The following is a 20,260-nucleotide window of genomic DNA, read 5'->3' as shown; positions in this document are numbered from 1 at the left end:
GGAGCTAGGATTAGAGTGGTCAGAACAAGGCTTATTGAAAAGGTGGATGTGAGCAAAGACTTGAAGTGGTGAGCCTTACAGAACAAAATAGTTGAACTATTTTCGTCTATAAGACTTGTAGTGATAAACAGCAAGCTCACACTCCCCATTCCTCCCCATTTCTCCATTCCCAGAGGCAATTAACTTTAACCTTATTTGACTGAGTCTTTTCGTATTTTCTTTCTTATCTCTAAATAACATACTTTCAAAGCTCCTTCTTGATTTTTAGTCTTTGGCATTATCTCTTCACTTCCCACTATCAAGAGGAGGATTTAGCTATTCACAACAGATCTATGATTGCTTTTTCTTCTCTTCACAACACTTTCATTTCCCTGGAGTTAATAGCTGCCTTTGTTTCTTTGTTTAATTTTCTTAAGTGTTTATCATCAATTCACCCTTAAATCTTTTTACAGTTGTTTGATCTCTTTTCAATATGCTCTGATATATCAGATAGTTTATTAATTTCATCTTCCTGTGGAAATCTCTCCTGGATCCTCTTGCCCTGCTTAATCAGGACTTGTTGCCCTCTCACTCTGCTGCAGAGCAGATATCCTGGGAGCCTCCTTTTTCATATCCTGGGGATTCTTTTCACCTCTTCCTGACTTGTTAGATATCCTATTTCCTGGAAGACCACATTTTTCTTATTTTTGATGGAGAGTACTTTTACGTAACGTTTGAAGGATGTGTGTGAAGTAACATTACTTTTTTTAGCATCTGAAAATGTTTTTATTTTTGACTTAGTGAGGTGTAGGGTGGTGAGGTATTGCTGGTGAAGTGTAGGGCGGGCCCAGAAATACAGCTTGCACCATAAATACAAACACAAATAAGGGTTAATAGGACTTGTTGGGGACGAACTTCAAGTAGAGAAGTAGCAGTGTTCACCTGGTCCCTGAACTCTCATTATCTCATAGAAAAGTGTCTTAGACAGGACATAGCTAGACTGGACACATATGGGACACCCTATATATTTTTAGGGAAAGCAGTTTCTGGTGTTTATAAGTCGCTATATAATAATAAGAAGAATAAGAATAAGAATAATAAATTTCAGGGATAGGTAACTGTTTTGTTAAAAAGGAGGAGTTCCAAACAGGATGAATCAGCTTCTTGTTAAGTACCAATAGGAAAGAGGAAATGGGTCTCCAGAATTATCTGTTTGCCTCTTGTTGACTGGTGTGGTAGATTTAAGAATAGCCTCATAATCTTTGACACCCTTACCCTTAAATCTTGTCTGTCTTGTTACTTCTTTGACCAAAAAGATATGGTGGAAGTGAACTATGCCAGTTTTGGCCTGGCTTTTAAGATTCTTGGCAACTTTGGTCTCTTGGAGCCCTGGTCCACCACCTAAGAAGTCTGACTGTCTTTCTGGAGACACCATGTTAAAAAGGCCCTATAGTGGAAGCAACAAAGATGTCCTTCAATAGGTGAATAGATAAACAAACCGTGGTACACCCATACAAAGGACTATTATTCAACGATAAAAGGAAGTGAGCTATTACGCCATGAAGAGACATAGAGGAAGCTTAAGTGCATATTGCTAAGTAAAAGAAGCCAGTCTGAAAAGGCTACATACTGTGTGATTCCAACTATGTGACATTCTGGAAAAGGCAAAACATGGAGACAATAAAAAAATCAGTGGTTTCCAGGGGTTAAGAGGAGGGAGGCGGGTATTAATAGGTGGAGTACAGGGGCTTTTTAGGGCAGTGAAACTAATCTGTACAATACTGTAATGGTGGATATATGTCATTATGCATTTGTCAAAACCCATAGAATGCACAACACAAAGAGTAAACCCTAATATAAACTATGGACTTCAGTTAAGAATAATGTATCAATGTTGGCTCTTCATTTATAACAAATCTACCACACTAATGTGAGATGTTAATAATAGGGGGAATTGAGGAGATGAGGGAGTATATGGGAACTCTCAGTACTTTCTGCTCATTTTTTCTGTAAACCTAAAACTGCTCAAAAATTAAAGTTTATTTAAAAAAAAAAAAGCCCTACCTGGAAAGGAAAAGAGATCCAGCTTAACCCAGCCTTCTGGTCACCCCTTGTCAGGCACCCACTTCGTGTGAGTGAAGCCATCTTGGACCCTCCAGCCCAGCACTAAGTGAATACTGTCGTGTCCATGGTCAATATTACATGGAGAGGAAGAATTGGCCAGCCAAGCTATGCCTGAATTCCTGACCTCCCAAACTGTGAGGTATAAAAATGCCTTGTTTTAAGCCACTAAACTTTGGAGTACTTTTTATACAACAATCGATGTCCAGAACAGATGCTTATAGAATTCTGGGTTAATATCGTTTTCCCTCATAAGTTTGAAGGAATCGATCCATTGGATCCTGACCTACCTGTGTTGTTGTCTGAAGCCATTCTATGCCTCAATCCTTTGAGAACCTGAGTAGCATCTGTTCCAAGTGTTCTGAAGTGTCATGATGACAGGGTGGTGTGGTTCTATTTCCATTCAGTGTTAGACACCCTTTCAACCTGGAAAAATTCATGTCGCTCAGTTCTGAGAGGTGTTCTTGAATTATTCCATTGATGATTTCTTCCTTTCTTAGAACTCCTATTATTTGGATACTGGGTCACCTAGACTGGCCCTCTAATTTTCCTAGTTTTTCTGTCTTAGTTTCCATCTCTTTGTCTTTTGCTCTATTTTCTGGATGATATCCTCAACATGATTTTTCAATACATCCATGAAATTCATCTTATGTCGTTAGTATAATCTTCCAATGATCTTTTTTGGTCTCTGAATATTTCTTTAATTTTAGTATAATGTTTTTATTTCATGAATGTAATATCTCCTCTTACTTTTTTGAAGATATCATTTTAGTTATTTTTATAAGTAGGATATTAATTAAAGTTAAAAAAAATTTCCCCCTGGAGCACTGTCTCTGTTATCTTGAAGTTGTTTTTCTCTTTGTTTTTGTGTTGTTTTTCACCATCGAGGTTGGTCTCAGATATCTGATGATCGTGGGTTGTTGGCTTATGTGTAAAAGTGGAAACTAGTTGAAAACTCAAAAGCTGATTGGAAAGTGGGCCTGCTGGGTGTGGCTTTTTGTCTGTGGCCCTTACTAGAGGGTGGGCTGGCTGGGCCTTTCTCAGGGAACCCCTGCTGTCCGAGTCTTTGGGGCTTTCCTCTTAGGATGTGCAGATTCCCCAGAGAAGGGTCTTCTAGTCTCCAGCTGGGTTGCCAGCCCTCTGGGTCCAGGAGTGGGTGGACTTCAGATTCAGCATGCTTGTGTTTTAGCACAATGCTCCTACCTCCCCTTGTCTGCTGTCTTCCAGTCCAGAAGCTCTTGATTTTAGCATCTCCAGAGAAGAAACCCTAGTCTTATATCAGAATAAGGGAGGGGAAGAGATCCGAGGATCTAACTACTTCTTCAACAATCTTTCAGCCAAGACTTGTTTTTAGCCTCACTTTCATTTCTAGAGCTACCATACAGAGCCAGCTCCCAAGGCCTCTGGGGTTCTGCGGTGTAGACTGGGTTGCTTCTCAGCCGTCCCTCCTCCTAGTTTAGGATGCAACTTTCTTGAATAGACTAAGTCAGTTACCACTTGTCCTTCTGCTTTCTGGCTTCCAACATTTTGTGGCTGTTGGCTCTTCCTGTTCTCTTTGTCCTTGTGGACAAATTCGTTTACTGTCATTTTAGTGGGGTTTCTCAAGGAAGAGAAGTAAATGCTTTGTTCAATCTGCTATCTTACCCAGAAGGCTGAAATGAATACTTTATACACTGCATCATCTATGCCCTCTGCCTTGACTATTTTATTATATTTTGAAAAAGCAGATGGGAAATGGACATTAGATCTGAGTTCAATACTAAAATAATTTCACAGTCAATAAAGAGGGGTTATTTTCCTTTGGGAAAGTAATTGTTACCAATATTTAGCCAGAAAGTTATTTTTGATAATTCTAAAAATGGAATTTATGTACTGAAATATTGTTTTGCTCTTGACCTGCTCATGGAGAGTAAACAGTGTGGATATTAACATTATAGATACAGCTAGTCACACGTTACAGAAAGAACATAGAAATCTTTATCAATAAGCAAATAGCTCCATTACTATTTCTGAGCAGAAATAGCATCTAGAATTTTGGGATTAAGGTTTTGTAATACTAAGTACTAGAAACTATTTCACCTAAAAAGTTACTATTTTCTTTCATCCCCATTCTCAATACATAACCTCTCTTATAAATCTTAGGAATTGAACTTCTCATGCAGTGCTCAGGAATTCTGAGAAGATAGAGGGATCAGTACAATATGTTGAGAAGCTTGTAATACAATATTTGAGATGCCTATAAATGGAGGAGATTGCTTAATAGAAAGTTATTTACATACAGGGTCAGTGAAACTTGAATCAATAGGCTAAACTGAGGTCACCACGCATAATAAGGTTAATGGTGATCACCATTCTGGTTTCAAATTCCCCTCTTCTCACTCCCCTTTCCCTACTTGGACTCCAGTTTCCTTTATGATCTTTATTTCTCTTTTTCCTCTGTCGTGCATCAAAACCCAGTCCAACAGGTGAGTAGAAGAGGTAATAGCTTCAGTCCTGTAATTTGAGGGGTGCAGAGAAGGAGTGTTTGAAAGTTCTCTTCCTCACACATTCCCCAGTGTCTAAGCTGGGGTGCCCTCAGCATTGAGAGTAGGCTTGGAGGTTCACCATATTAAATTCCCAGTTTGATCAGCTCCATCTATTGTAGGGCCTGGGACGTATAGCCCTTTCACTGAGGACACAGTAGTCATATTTTGATTTCTAATACCAAAATTCAAAACAGATAAATCTCAGAATGTCTACTAGTTGCTTTCCCCAACATGGGCTCAGGTAATACAAAAACCACTTTCTCTGAGAGCTTTCTAATGACCGCCCCCCCTCTCTCGTTTCGCTATGGCTGAAAGAAAAACAAAACAAAAGAAAGAGTAAAATTAAGAACAAGCCTCAAGAATAATGCAGACAAATTAAAAGGGTTGTTTTAAAATTGAAAAAATTATCACCTCCTATGTTGATTCCAAGCAGAACCCACTTGGAGAGAGGCAACATAACAGTTTCCCAAAGGGCTTAGCATATCAGAGGTTTTTTGGAATAAACCGAGTGAAATATTATTCAAGCAACAGTGATGTATCAGGTCCTGTTTCTGAGTCTATTTCTGACTCTCTTTAGCAGCACAGCTAGTTTGGGTATAAATTCTGAGACCCTGTGAAGCTGAATGGGAATTAGTCACACAAAAAAGACTGGGGCTTGGAAGGTAAGTGAGAGATAAATGGTAACATTTGATGTGAAGGGTTAGCACAGGGGAGTGGATTGGGATAAAGTTGGATAATTTAGAGACTAGACAGGCTTTATTCAGGGCCCTCTACTGCCTGGAAGTTTTAAGACAAGGGTGGATAATTTTCTTTCCGATGTGGATGGAGGTCAGGCCAGCATGGGGCCAGGGAGATGGATTAAAGAACTTTTAAAATTCCCTCTAGCTCTTTGATACTAGCCACATCCCAGAGCCCTGTGTAACCCCTAATTCACTGCATCACATCACAGGAGAAGCAAGATTTCAGCCTCAGAGAGAGATAAACATGCAGAATATGACTCGTGTATTCAAAGAGCCTGGCAATGGACTAATTATGCAGGGGGGCTTGCAGGATGAGGATGACTGCAGAGGAGGTCCCAGGAGTTCAGACATGAAAAGATTAGCAAGACAGCATGATAGATTTTGAATTTGGAGCAGCAAAATAGTAGAGGGAAATTGACTTCAGGGGCATCGTGTTCAATAATTCATAAGCTGCTGTACTCACACAGGCTTCTTACCTGTTAACTTTCCACTAAGATTCCTTCCTCTGCCCTTCTCTGAGCTTGTGGCATTATAAGTCTCTCCATCCTGGCTTTTGCCAGCCTCAGATTTGATTCTAGGCCACTGTATCAGGGTAAACTTTAAACTGTGATAAAACTGAGGGATTTAAGCCTCTGGATGCTTACAAATCTGAAAAGATCATTTGTGGCATAGAAGAAGATTGTTTTAGTAATCTCAACAGTATTTCTCAAAGGATGCTCTGTGCAACACTAGTTTCTTGAGACGTATTTTTCTCATAAAACAGACACACATTCTACATGGTTCTGTGGTCAGATTAGTTTAAGAAATGTTTCATATTATATCTTGGAGCTATACAAAGTTTTGGGGGTTATTGAAGGCTCTGATAAGCCTTACACTGAGTAAAACTGTTTCCCTTTATTTAAACCAGCATTTCCAAAACTTATTTGACCTAGGAATCTTTTTTAAAAGTGTACATAATACCTTTTAACATCTTGTGGAACTAGCGTTTCACAGAACAGTTTTTGAAGAATATTGATGAACTATCTCTGTGATCTATATTTGAGCTTTATGAGATGGCCTAAAATCTCAAGTTCAGTTGGTTACAAGAATTCTACTAGAAAAATTTGGAGGTTGTACATTTACTTTGATCAATCTAGATTGCTGTAAAATTATATCATTCTGGACAAAAATTCACATCAATGCTTAATTTATCTATTATTGACCAAATAGCAGATCTCTCCTTTGTTTTACTCTTTCTACCTGACTACTGAATTGATCATTTTACTTTAAACTTATTTTCTCCAATTTGTTGACTGTGCAGTTATTTTAATATTGTGATGAATTTTGCTAATTTCTTGTAGAATATTTATGATCGAACCCACTTAGAAGTCCAAAGGCTTAAGTTACACTGATTTATTTTTATATGCGTCCCGTTATGCAGCTGGTGATCAAATTTATGCTGTTTATACTCCTCCTCCCATGTTCCTGGTGTTTTCCCTGAAATGTTAATTCCTGCAAATCTGATTTGATTTAGGCAATCTGAGTAAATGCAAGGGAAGGAGGTTTGTAGACAGTACCACACTCTGCAAATATAAAGTGATGTCATTATAAACTTAGTGATTCTTTTATTGAGCACCTACTATGGTGCCACGCTCTGTGCCAGGGGCCAGGGCTCCAGAGTGAAGTCAAGCCGAATTCTGGCACTCGAGATGCTCAAGAGTCTGGTATGGGGTGGGTGGAGTGGGGAGACAGTGAGTAAACTGTCTGACAAATTTACACTCCTTCTCTGCACCCCTCAAATTACAGTTATGACAAGTGAGATGACATTGGTATTGAAGGGGCAAAATAGGAGCACAGGAGAGAATCGTATAGTCAGATTAGTTACTATATCAGGGGGTTAGTGTGGAGAGGCTGTCAAAAGGAACTGACCCCTGACTGGTGGTTGTTGAAGCGTGAATGGGGGTAACTGGATAAGACAAAGCTGAGGTTCAATGCCTATGAAAAATGCTCAGACTCACTAGTAATCAAGAGGTTACATATTAGAAGAGCCATAAAGTATTTTTGTTAGATCGGAAAAAAATTAAGAAGATATTTGTCAATATCCGGTATTGACAAAGGTGTGGGGAAACAAGTATTCTTATACAATATTTGTGGGACTGTAAATTGGTGTAGCCTTTTTGGAAGGATTATAAAAAATTAAAAATGTATACATTCTGATCCACTAATTTTTTTCTAAAGACATCCTCACATGTAGTCATAAAGAGAACCATAGGATGTTCATTACAGCATTATTGGAATTAATGAGGATTTGGAATTAAGTTGACTGCCCATCAGTAGGAGAATAAAACAACCATACTATGAAATACCATTCTGCACAAGAATGGAAAGTGTTTCAAGAAGTATTGTTAAAGCATTAATTTATAGCATGTTATGCATAGTATGATGTCATTTACAGGAAAACCCCAACAAAGCATTTATTTCTTTATGTACAAATGCATAGAAAGGGTCTGTAAGAAACCACACTAAATTGATAATAGGACTTTCTTCTGAGAAAGGGAATGAAATTGGGAGAGGGCTTTGGCTTTTTACATTACATAGCTCAGTATGTTTTGTAAAAGAGAAATGTATTCATGATTTGAATAAATTAAAAAATAAAATTAAAAACTAAGTAGGGTCAAAAAAAACCCCAAAAAACTAAGTAGGGTCAAAGGGGACATCACTGCAGTGGAGAGATTTGTCAGTACACGGCAGGAAGAGTCCTGGGCTAGCAGTTGGTGTCTCCAGGTGGTCCTTCCTGCCCCAGGCAGTGCCTCCCTGCGCCTACATTCCATCCCTTCTTGCCTTGTCTAAGACCTGTTCCTTCCTTTGTCCACCTTTCTCCCTCTTTTGGCTCTTCCTAACTCCACAAGCATGCTGCAGGATTTCTCATCTAAAAATGTCTCCCTCATCTTTTATTCCCCATCGGCTATCACCTCACTTCTCTGCTCCCTTTGATAGTAAAACTCGCTATGAGTTGTGTATGCTCACCTGCATTTACTTCATCACCTCCTGAACCTACTCTCTCCAATCAGACTTCCATCTCCGCCCCACTGAAACGTTTCTGGTCAAAGTGTCCCCGTGATCACTGTCTGGACACCCAGTGGTCCTTCTCAGTTCTCATCTTCCTCTTCCTCAGGTGCCATCTGGCTGATGGGCACTTCTCCTTTGGAAACACTTTCTTCACTTGGCCTCCAGGACACTAAATGCTTCTAGTTTTCTTTCCTCTTTGAGGGCTGTTCCTTCTCTTCCCTAACCTCTACATGTTGGCATCCCCCAGCCACTCTCCTCAGCCACATCTCTTTTCTACACTCACTCCCTGTAACAGAAATTCTCAATTTTTTTCTCTCAGGACCACTTTATGTTTTTAAAATTATTGAAGAAACCAGAGAGCTTTTGTTTATGTGAGTTATAGCTGTCAATATTTATATACTGGAACTTAAAACTTAGAAATTTGAAAGATCATTTAATTATTAATCAGTTAAAATAACAAGCCCATTACATGTTAACATAAATGAAATATTTGTTTTCTGAAAAAAAAAATTTTTCCAACCCCTCCCCCAATTAGTGAGAAGAAAAGCATCATTTTACCATTTTGCAAATCTCTTCAATGTCTGACTTAATGCCAATAGACAACAGCTAGGTTCTCACATCTGCTTCTGCATTGTCTGTTGTGATATGTTCTTTTAATGGAATTATATGACGAAAATCTTGTCTTAAGTATACATTTAGGTGGAAAGTGAATAACATTTTAATATCCTTTTTAGATAACAACCGATAGCCTTCTTTGATTCTACACCAAAATTCAGCAAGCAGTTGTTTCTTAAAGGCTGGTTAGTTGCAATATGGAATCTGAAATGGACTTTTTGCATGATGTTGTATTCAAGTGCATTGATCTAGCTTGTACTTTGAATGGATCTTTCACCCAGGCATGATTTCATATATCACAAACTGGTCATTTAGAAAATATTGGTTTACTGAGTTATGCAGATATTCCAAATGTTGATGCATCTTATAATACAATATTGAAAAATCATACTTGTTGCAAGTACCACGTATCTCATTAGAAAGGACTTGGAGTATTAGGAAGCTGTCAAGTTTATAGTAGAAGATACAACTTTTCAAAAATTCTAAATTTTCTCTGAAAGCTCAAATTTTATGATTGGTAATCAGTACTGTCAGTTGTTTTCCTTGAAGTGACAAGCTCATTGCATTCATTTTAGATATAATACCTGCCATATATCCAAGTCTAAATAACTATAATTTGTTTTCCAGTCTTCTTCAGTAAGAAAGGTGTTCCATGAAAAACTGACTAATTCAGTTCTCAACTCTCTCACACAAGTGCTTTTCCTTAGGAAAACCATCATATTTTGTTATGCAGCAGAAGTGCCCTATGCATACTTCCCGTTTCATCAGATGAAATTATTAAAAATTATGTACTTACTTTAATAAAATTAATAATTTTTTTTCTACCTTATAGGTGACATTTTCAAGGGAAGATATCCCCTCTTTTTTAATCCAGGAGGTGTGGAGGTGAAGACCACAGTGACTACTAATATAGTTTGGTGCTACTGCTTTGATTCATGCTCAGCTGTCAGTAGTTTTTTACCCACCATTGCTTTTTCACCATCAGTTCAAACGGCTACACAGTGCAAAAGGTAACTACTGTTTTAGCATTGTTGTGAAATAGTTTTATCCTGTGGACCCCCTGAAAAAGTCTTAGAGACCCACCCCCAGGGGTCCATGGACCACACTTGGAGAATCACTGATGTAGACTATCTCTCACTCCAATCAGCCTCACCCAACCTCAAAATGACCAAATCTTTGGCTAATTATTTGTTTTGCAAAGTATAATTATAAGATGTCTAATCGTTTGCAATTATATCACATGTAATTTTTTTTTATGAAATATATTTCTTTTTTTTAAAATGTATTTATTTTTATTTATTTTATGGCTGTGTTCGGTCTTCGTCTCTGTGCGAGGGTTTTCTCTAGTTGCGGCAAGCAGGGACCACTCTTCATCGCGGTGCGCGGGCCTCTCACTGTCGCGGCCTCTCTTGTTGCGGAGCACAGGCTCCAGACGCGCAGGCTCAGTAATTGTGGCTCGTGGGCCCAGTTGCTCCACGGCATGTGGGATCCCCCCAGACCAGGGTTCGAACCCGTGTCCCCTGCATTGGCAAGCAGATTCTCAACCACTGCGCCACCAGGGAAGCCCCACATGTAATTTTTGAATAATGGTTTTAATAAGGTTATTAAGCCTATTAGTGCTTCGTACTTACATGTCTTTTTTTTTTTTAAACAGGAAATTAGGTTAGCAAATGTTAGCTGCAAATCCCTTCTTTCCAATTTTATGTTTTTAATGCCCCAAGTGACTTGGTTTGGAGTTATACACTGCTTTTCAAAACTGTTCTCTCATATAATGTCTATTGGGTTGGAGAGAATAGATAACCTCTAACACTCAGATTCTAGGACACCTCTCATCAAAGATGTGTGTTTAAATGTCCTTGAATAGCATTACTGTGCCACTTATAACAATGGCTTTGCCAATTTCTTTCTAAGCGTTTGCTCTGTTTCTGGCCCCAAATAGCAAATTTAAGTCAGAAGCAGAGGGAACAACAGTTACTCCAGAAAATTCCATGTAGTTTGCACCCACTTATGTTGGTCCCACTGGTCTCACTCTTAACTCTCTAGCTTGATATGGTAACTTTGGTCATTGTTTTTGGTTCTTTTGGCTTTCCTGACTTTTTAAGGCTAACTGCAGGCTTACTTTATTTTTTTAAAGTTGTGTCTGTTGCCCTGCTCTTCCTCCCAGCTTTGAAGAACTTCTCTATCATTTAGCCCCGGCAGGCAGAACTCCACTGACTGGACCGACTCCTGGCCTCACTTTCAGAAGGGGATTTGGATAATCATAAATTCTCAGGTTAGAGGCACTGGGTTCAGGTGGTTATTTCTGTTAAGGATTTGGAGTCACCTGTTTCCCTCTCTGGGGGTCGCTTGGAAGAAATAGTATGCATAAGGATTATAATGGAGAACCGCTTTAACTATAAGCTGGTCAAACACCTAATGCAGGGCTTACTATTTATGAGCTTGACTTCTATTGCACAGTATCCCTGGCCATAGAGAAACATGGTTCCTAGAACATTTCAGGCTCTGACCCATAAACTTAGTCATATCTTTTCTCAAGGCACGGCTAGTTAAGGGTTGGAGAAAGCATATTTGGTGGAGAGAAGCAGGAGCATCTCTCTCCAGCAGTTTTCCCTAATGCTTCTAAATCAAGCAGCAGCATAAAGTAGGATGTGGACTTGAACATCATGTTGCCCTACAACAACCAAACTCGAATATCGGGAGAACTTCAGAGATCGGCAGGTGCAACTCCACTTCATCATATAAATGAAGTCCAGGGATGCTAAATGTTCCACCTAACAGCCACACAGAACCAGAACCCTTTCACCTGTAAACACAGACTTCTTCCTACTCTACCACACGGACTCACAGTGCTCTGGAATTTTAGATGTTGCATTTTGCTCTTCCAGTTTCATTGAGATATAACTGACACACATCACCATATAAGTTTAAGGTGTATCGCATATTGATTTGACTTACATCCATCATGAAATGATTATCATAATAAGTTCAATGAACAGCCATCATCTCTTATAGATACAGCATAAAAAAATTATTTTCCTTGTGATGAGAATTCTTAGGGTTTATTCTCTTAACAACTGTCATATATAATGTGTAGTAGTGTTAATTATGTTTATCATTTCGTACATTACATCCCTAGTACTCATTTATCTTATAACTGTAAGTTTGTACCTTTGTACCTTTTGATTGTCTTCATCCAATTCCCCCTCCCCCTACCCTCTGGTAACCACAAATCTGATCTTTTTCTATGAGTTTGTTTGTTTGTTTTTGAAGTATAATTGACCTATAACACTCTGTTAGTTCCTGATACACAACATAGTGATTGGATATTTTTATGCATTTCAAAATGATCACCATGATAAGTCTAGTTACCATCTATCGCCATACAAAGATGTTACATAGTTATTGCCTATATTTCCCACACTGTACACTTCATTCCTGAGACTCATTTATTTTGCAGCTAGAAGTCTGTACCTCTTAATCTCCCTTATCTATTTATGTATTGCTTTTAAACAAGAAGTTCTTCCTTCCTGAAGTTTTGGTATTGTTTTTTATCCTTCTACATTCTTTCTACATGGGTTACTGGGCCTTGGCTTCTTTAACCTAAATAGGATTTTCCTGTTAAATTAATTGCTTTTGAAAGTGATCCGAACACAAATAACTATTTTTAATCTTTAAAGAATACTTTTTTCTTCTCACTTATTGTTAGAGTTCTCCCTATTGTCAGGGTCCCAGCCCCCAAGCTGCCAACCTCACAGAGGGCTTTTTGTTTTTTGTTTTTGCCTTTGAACTACTCAATTTCTTTCAGAAAGCACATGGTTTTTTTTTTTTTTTTTTTTTTTAATTTTATAGCTACTTTATTTATTTATTTATTTATTTTTGGCTGTGTTGGGTCTTCGGTTCGTGCGAGGGCTTTCTCTGGTTACGGCAAGTGGGGGCCACTCTTCATCGCGGTGCGGGGACCGCTCTTCATCGCGGTGCGCGGGCCTTTCACTATCGCGGCCCCTCCCGTTGCGGGGCACAGGCTCCAGACGCGCAGGCTCAGTAGCTGTGGCTCACGGGCCCAGTTGCTCCGTGGCATGTGGGATCTTCCCAGACCAGGGCTCGAACCCGTGTCCCCTGCATTAGCAGGCAGATTCTCAACCACTGCGCCACCAGGGAAGCCCCAGCACATGGTTTTAAGGGACATAACTTTTTGAATTTTCTGAAGCCTGAGAGCCAAGAGAACAGATTTCATTAATGTTGACTCAACTGAAGGATGTAAAGATTTGTAAAACTAAGTGGTTATGTTTGTCTTTTAATACTACATTAATTTCAATTAGAGTTATATTCATCTCATATGCGAGATACTAAATTTTGAGGGAGTGGAGGGCATAATGGAAGAAGGAAAGGAAAGCAACCATCTTCTCTTCCAAACTTTTGCTTTCAAAGGTACATTTCCAAAGAACACTTTTAATACCCAAAGCACGAGGCTGATCACAGATAATAGGAGGCACTTTCTAGAGATCCAGTTGAATAGAGAAATCCATAAATTCTATCCCATGTTGATAAGCATTTGGACTCAAAGGGACATTTGCTCAAAATGCCTATGGCAGCTGCCACATCTCTCGCAAACACTGCCTCTAGGTCAATGTTCTATTTATTCTCCTGATTCCACCAGAAGAGGACCCCCATCTTATGCCAATCTCTCTTTAGTAATTGTTACACACTTGATAACTCTTTGTTCTTTTAAGGAGACTGGCCTAGCACAGGTTATCTGCAGGTATAATTTACATGAGAGTATATGAGACAGTTTAATAGGAGCTACTGCTACAAGGGACATACTGGATGGTGACACACAGGGACTGTCATGCTGCTGTGTTTTTGCTTAATGGGGGATCCATTGCAACTCTGATTCCAGACAGAGAATTTCCTTTTCTATCCAAAGGAGTTAAATATAGTCTTCTCCATTCCCGCTAAATGGCAGAGAACACAGGCACAGTACACAGAAACAGGTGGCAAAAGACCACTAAGAGAGAGATAACTAGATAACTTGGGCCCACAAAAGCATAGAGAAAAAAAACCCTGCAGGGCAGGTGGCCAACCAGCTGAGGCATGCATCTCCTTAGAAATACAGCTGGTAAGGATAATGCTTAGAGTCAACACTGAGCAAGTTGCATAGCAGACTGTTTTGTAAATAGCAGTACAGAGCCTAATACAAGAAGGTGCTGTGTCAGCATAGACTAGCTCACGATAGAGATGATTTTCACATAAGCTGCACCTAGACGGTTCCTTCCTTCATGCCGTGTGGTCAGAATCTCTCTGCATAGCCCTCATAAAAATTATAAACCATTTGTGTCTGACGACTTACAACTTTTCCTCTCCGTTTTCCTCCCCCGCTGCCTTTCTCCTAAGGAAGATCTGTCTGCCTTCTGGGCTCTGATAGGATGATAGGTGGAAACTGCAATAGGACTGGCGAGCTAGCAGGATTTCACATTGATAAAGGAGGAACCCCCTGGTCTGAGGACAGAATAGAGGCAGAAAAAAAGAGGGACACTGGCTCCCGCTGCCACCGCCCAACAAAAACTGAAAACAACTGAACAGAATCTGCTTGGGAGCAGGCACTAAGTTTGGGTAGAGATTTTAGGAAAATTAGATTTAGGACACGTGGGGCAACTATTGGTGGGTATGAGCTGTAAGTGGAAAAAGATGAGGAAACAAGTTTTCATCATTTTAGCTGCGCATGGGAATGGATTCCCCTTTCATTCTTTGAGTGTCTCCAGTGAAGGTTTAAACTAGTTAACAATTAATTTTAAACATCAGACTAGTATTTCTTCAATGGCAACTTCATGAGGCTTTAGGTCAAAAGGTGGGGTTCATATGTAAATTTAAGCTTCCATTAAAAGTATGGTAAACTGTGTCCATTTCTCATTCATAACTAATTCTTTTTGTTTGTCATAAAAGAAATTTAGAGAAATTTCCAAGTACTTTTATACATAGATAGCTGGATTGCGTGGAGGTACTTAAATAATACTTTCTCAATTTTGATGTTGACAGTGGGGGGATAAACGAGACTGTTGTCCTGAATGCTGCCTTAGCCAGGCTATCTCTGGATGTGTTCCAGGTGACAAATACCACAGCAACTGCAGCTGGGGAAAGAGGGCCTGTGGAAGGGTGTCAGAGGCGCCAGACCACTGGGAGTATGGGGGCCCTAAGAAGGGACAATGGGCACATGATCAACGTCTGAAACAATGCATGCCACCTCTTCACATGGGGAGGGCATCTTTGGTTCTTGGTCATTTCCTCATCCTAGAGCTACACTCTCAAACAAAGGGACAATGGCTAAAGGGGGTCGCGTTCCCACAGGTAGAATAAAAACAGCACATAAAAGTTGGAAGTTGTGAGCTAGGAGTGCCTTGGCTCACCAAATTATTCTCTGGTTCCATTATTCACGAGGTTCCATGACGGCGGATCCTACCACTTCTTATTCACCTGTGGCCTTGGTCAAGTTTCTTAGCCTATCTACTTAGCCCTTAGATTCCTCAACTTTGAAATGCAGAAAATAATACCACCCACCTGACAAAGAGATGAAATGAGAAAACCTCTAAATAACACTCAGTACAGTGTTTGGTATGTAGGGAATGCCTATGAAGGTTACTTCCTACTATCTCTATTAATCATACTGTAAGTACTGTTACACTAATGACAAGGACTGACCTAATTTTTTTTACATGATTAAACTTGAAAATCTACACCTAAACTTGAAAACACATTTCTCTTACTTTCCCTTATATTCACGAATATAAGGGAAATTATGATTTCTACATAAATATGAGCGCCATTTCCTGAAGTTTGGTTATCTTTTCTAGCTTTTTCTCTACCTTTTTCATTGCCCCCATCTCCTAAATCCTTTCAGGTTTGAGTCCCTGGCCAAACACCCCAAAAGGAGGTTGCTGTTGACCATTTCCATGAATTCTTCTTCCATTATTGACCCCTGTAGCTCTGTGTTGACAGCTGTCTTTTGGCACATCTAACTCGTATTCACATTGTTTGCACATTTCTTTCATCTGCCCTCCTTGATTATAGTTGACTGCAGAGACAGGATGAGCCTTATTTATCTTTGAAATAGCTACAGCATCTGTGCCTTATTAGGTAGTAAGTATTTAATAAGTATTTTAAAAATGAGTGAGTAAAGATAAGAATAAATTATTCATGATATGCGATGTCCTCTATTAAATTAAAAAATGGGGTGCTCAAACTCTAAATGGCTGTCCCCAGGCCCCGAGACAACACCCAATCACACACAGCACACTGGGCTTGTGTGTCACTCAGACTCGCCATGCATCTTCTCTACTTTCAACTCCAGAGCATTAAACCCAGGATGATTCTAGGACTTTGAGACTTGCCTGTTGCCTTTTTTTTTAAAATTTTTAACAGCTCATGCAGCTCAATATCAAAAAAACAAACAACCCAATCCAAAACTGGGCAGAAGACCTAAATAGACATTTCTCCAAAGAAGATATACAGATTGCCAACAAACACATGAAAGAATGCTCAACATCATTAATCATTAGAGAAATGCAAATCAAAACTACAATGCGATATCATCTCACACCAGAATGGCCATCATCAAAAAATCTGCAAACAATAAATGCTGGAGAGGGTGTGGAGAAAAGGGAACCCTCATACACTGTTGGTGGGAATGTAAATTGATACAGCCACTATGGAGAACAGTATGGAGGTTCCTTAAAAAACTAAAAATAGAACTGCCTGCTGCCTTTTAAAATGTTAATATATGAGAGTAAATAAGCAAGTAAACTTCTTTGTCTCTTGAGTCAGAAAAATTCAGTGATGTGCTTGAGTATTTTTCATCGGAGATCAACTCTAGAGCCCCTGAGCAGGAATACCCCCTCCTTGCCAGCAGGGGTAAAGTCTAATTTGCATAATGCCCCACCACACAGTAGACTCTATGTCAGTGGTGGGTTTGTTTTATGTCACTCATGTTCCAGTAGCAATTTCTAATAATTCTCATTTCAACATCTTGGGGGCAAATCTCATCTCCTGTTGTTTCCTTACATAGACATATTGAAATGTTTGAGGGTGTGCAAACATACATACCCACTAGTGGAGTCCAGAAATCCAGTAGCGCCAGAGAGTTGGGGCCAGTCGAGCTCATTGGTAAGAGCTGTTGGTAAACTGAAGAAGGATTTCTAAAGGAAAAATAAAGTAGTAATTATCAAAATGATCACTTGTTTTCTATAAGGAGTAAGATTATCTATTGCTCAGGCATTGTGGTCTGTCTGCCTCTCTCTCACTCTCTTTCTTAATCTCTTTCTTTAAGGGCCTTTGCATTTAAAGCATATACCTCTTAAGGTTAACCATCATCAGAAAATTCACAAAGATCAGCATCATTCATGAACTGGCTTCCATTCAGCTCCTGGGAAAAATGTAGAATGCATGGCAGCTCATATTCATCCCTCATTTGAGAGAGGTGCTTCAGTAGACAAGTAAACTTTCCACTCTTTAATTTCTGAGATTTTCTCCATTTCTAAGGCTAGATAATCAGAAAATTGATTGTCTGGAAAGTAATAATACCCAAGCTTCCAGCAAATATGCCTTCCCTGAGTTCAAAGCTATGCCTTCAGTCATTAGGATGGTGCCTCCTGACCTCCTTGGGTGGGTGGGGGGTCCTCAGACACCTTTGAAAAATCTAATTGTGGTTCCTTTCTTCACGAAGATGCACATATACTCAACATGGCCTATGATTTCAAGGGGTTCACAGAACTCCTGCAACTCTTGCATAGACTCCTGCTCAAGAACTCCTGACATAGAGTGTTGACAAAATTAGAATTCCTTTGAACCACATTCTATGACTTGTGCAAAATCACAGAAGAAAAATGTTGCCAGCTGTGTCTCCTGAATGTTCCTCCTCCACTCTGGTCTAATTCCTAGAAAAAGCTTATCTAGATTGATGTGTTCAGAATAGGGTTGCCAGATTTAGCAAATAAAAATACAGATGCTCAGTTAAATTTGAGTTTCTATAAACAAAATGTGGTATATACATTCAGCAGAATACTATTCAGTCTTAAAAAAGATGGAAATTCTGACACATGCTACAACATGGATGAAACTTGAGGAAATTATGCCAAGTGAAAGAAGCCAGTCACAAAAAGACAAATACTGCATGATTCTATTTGTATGAGCTATCAAGAGTAGTCAAATTCAGAGACATTAAGTAGTATGGTAATTGACAGGGATTGGGGGGAGAGGAAATGGGGAGTTGCTATTTAATGGGTATAGAGTTTCAGTTTTGCAAGATGAAAAGTTCTGGACATTGGTTGTATAACAGTATGAATATACTTAACACTACTGAACTGTACGTTTAAAAATGTTAAGATGGCAAATTTCATGTTATGTGTATTTCACCACAATTTAAAAAAAGGAATATGCAAAAAGTTGAATTGAAATTAAACAGGGAATAATTTTTAGTATTAGTATGTCCTGGGCAATATTTGGAACATACTTATACTTAAAAAATTATTTGTTGTGTATCTAAATTCAAATTTAAGTGGGTGTCCTGTATTTTACCTGGGAATCCCAGTTTGGATAAAATCTCGGAAAGCCAATGATCCCTTTTTGCCTTGGCTGACAGGAAACCTCAGTGCCTGGCTGCAGGAAGCAGTTTATTTCAGGAAATAATGTCATCTCTTTCATGTGCTCTGTGTTTCTCAACCTTGAAAACCCATGCCCCCTTTGGATGAACATGAAAGCCTTGAGTCCACCTTCAATCTTATTTTAAAATGAAAAAGAAATGAAAGATAATGCCTAAGACAAATCACATCAAAGCAATTGTAGCACTGAATATGACTTTTCAAATGGCCTACGGTCCTGCCCCCTGCTCACTCTCTCACCCATGATCATCCTTACCTTGTCTCCTAGAGAGAATCTGAATATGGAGGTTGTGAGGGAAGGAAAAGCCACATTTCTCTCTCCTTAACCATTCAAAAATGTATCTTTATTGTTTTTTCTGATTACAAAGTAGTACATGCTTCTTATAAAAATTCAAACATTACAGTAATATACAATGTGGAAATGAAAGTCCCCCATCATCTCTCCTTAAGAGGTAACTATTATGAGATAACCACTCTTAACACATTGTATTATTTATATGTATATAATATATAATGGAATCTACTCATTCTTCCTACTTCAGAGTGTGTGATAGTTCCTACTGTCATATAGAGAATGAGTACTCAAAAGAAATAAAATGAAATTTGTATTTCTTACTTTTGGACTGCTACTAGTTGAATGTGTTCCCCCAAAAGTTGGGTTACAGGCCTAACCATCAACATCTCAGAATGTGACTTTATTTGTAATTGGGTCATTGCAGATGTAATTAGTTAAGTGAAGATGAGGTTGGAGTAGGAAGGGTTGCTAGTCCAATATGATTAGGGGTTCTTATAAGAAGAGGAAGAAGAGAAGCTAGAAAAGAGGCATGGAACAGATTCTCTCTCAGATCCCTCAGGAGGAACCATACTGCTGACATCTTGATCTCCACCTTCCAACTTCCAAAACTATGAGAATAAATTTCCTTGGTTTTAAGTCACCCAGTTTGTGGTACTTTGCTGTGGCAGCCCTAGAAAATGAGGACATGGCCTGAATTGGACAATTTGCTTATAGTTCTTATGATTCAGGGGTCCAAGATATAAACCCTTCTATTATGCTGACTTCTCAAAGTAAGTCATATAATAAATATATTCCACATGCACTGGTTATCCCATGGTGACTTGCACTCTTTTCCATGGCTCTGTGAGCTTCCTTCACTCCGCTTTCCTCAATCACCTCCCCCTTGCACATGTCAATCCCAAGGTCTCCAGCCTTATTCTTATCCCAAGTGTGACTTCCAGCATAGTAGGTGCTGGAAGTGGATGGGAGGTGGTTGGGAAGGACGGCTTCTTGGGATGCATCTGTATTTGTTAAGATTTATCCCCGTCAAAGGAGCAGAAACAAACTCATGGAAAGGAGGCTCCCAGTAAGTCTCAGAGCACCATGCAATTCCAGTGACTGGCACTTTGTTCCCCCTTAGCAAGAAGCACCCACCACATTACCGTGGTGGAGTTTTGAGCAGGAACTCTCTTTTAGTTTTTGTTCCTCCTGGCACTATAAATCAAATGTTTTCTCTGTTTGTTTATCTTATTTTTTTCCCTAGGCCTTTCTGCTTATAATGTGTGCTTGCTGTAGGATTTGAGAATATTC

At 39.2% G+C, this 20,260-nt stretch overlaps 1 protein-coding gene across 4 annotated transcripts in view; it reads right to left on the bottom strand.

Annotated features, from left to right (window-relative positions):
* Positions 1 to 20,260, bottom strand: part of AOAH (acyloxyacyl hydrolase) — a 184,215-nt gene that overhangs the window by 55,505 nt on the left and 108,450 nt on the right. For all 4 annotated transcript variants that reach the window (XM_007195074.3, XM_007195078.3, XM_007195079.3 and 1 more), the window contains one exon: positions 17,123 to 17,214. In XM_007195074.3, coding sequence (XP_007195136.2) covers positions 17,123 to 17,214 — 92 coding nt within the window. The remainder of the gene's footprint in view (positions 1 to 17,122; positions 17,215 to 20,260) is intronic.

The sequence above is a fragment of the Balaenoptera acutorostrata genome, chromosome 7, assembly GCF_949987535.1.
Source record: "Balaenoptera acutorostrata chromosome 7, mBalAcu1.1, whole genome shotgun sequence".
NCBI lineage: Eukaryota > Metazoa > Chordata > Mammalia > Artiodactyla > Balaenopteridae > Balaenoptera > Balaenoptera acutorostrata.
This window is presented reverse-complemented; position numbering and strand designations above follow the sequence as displayed.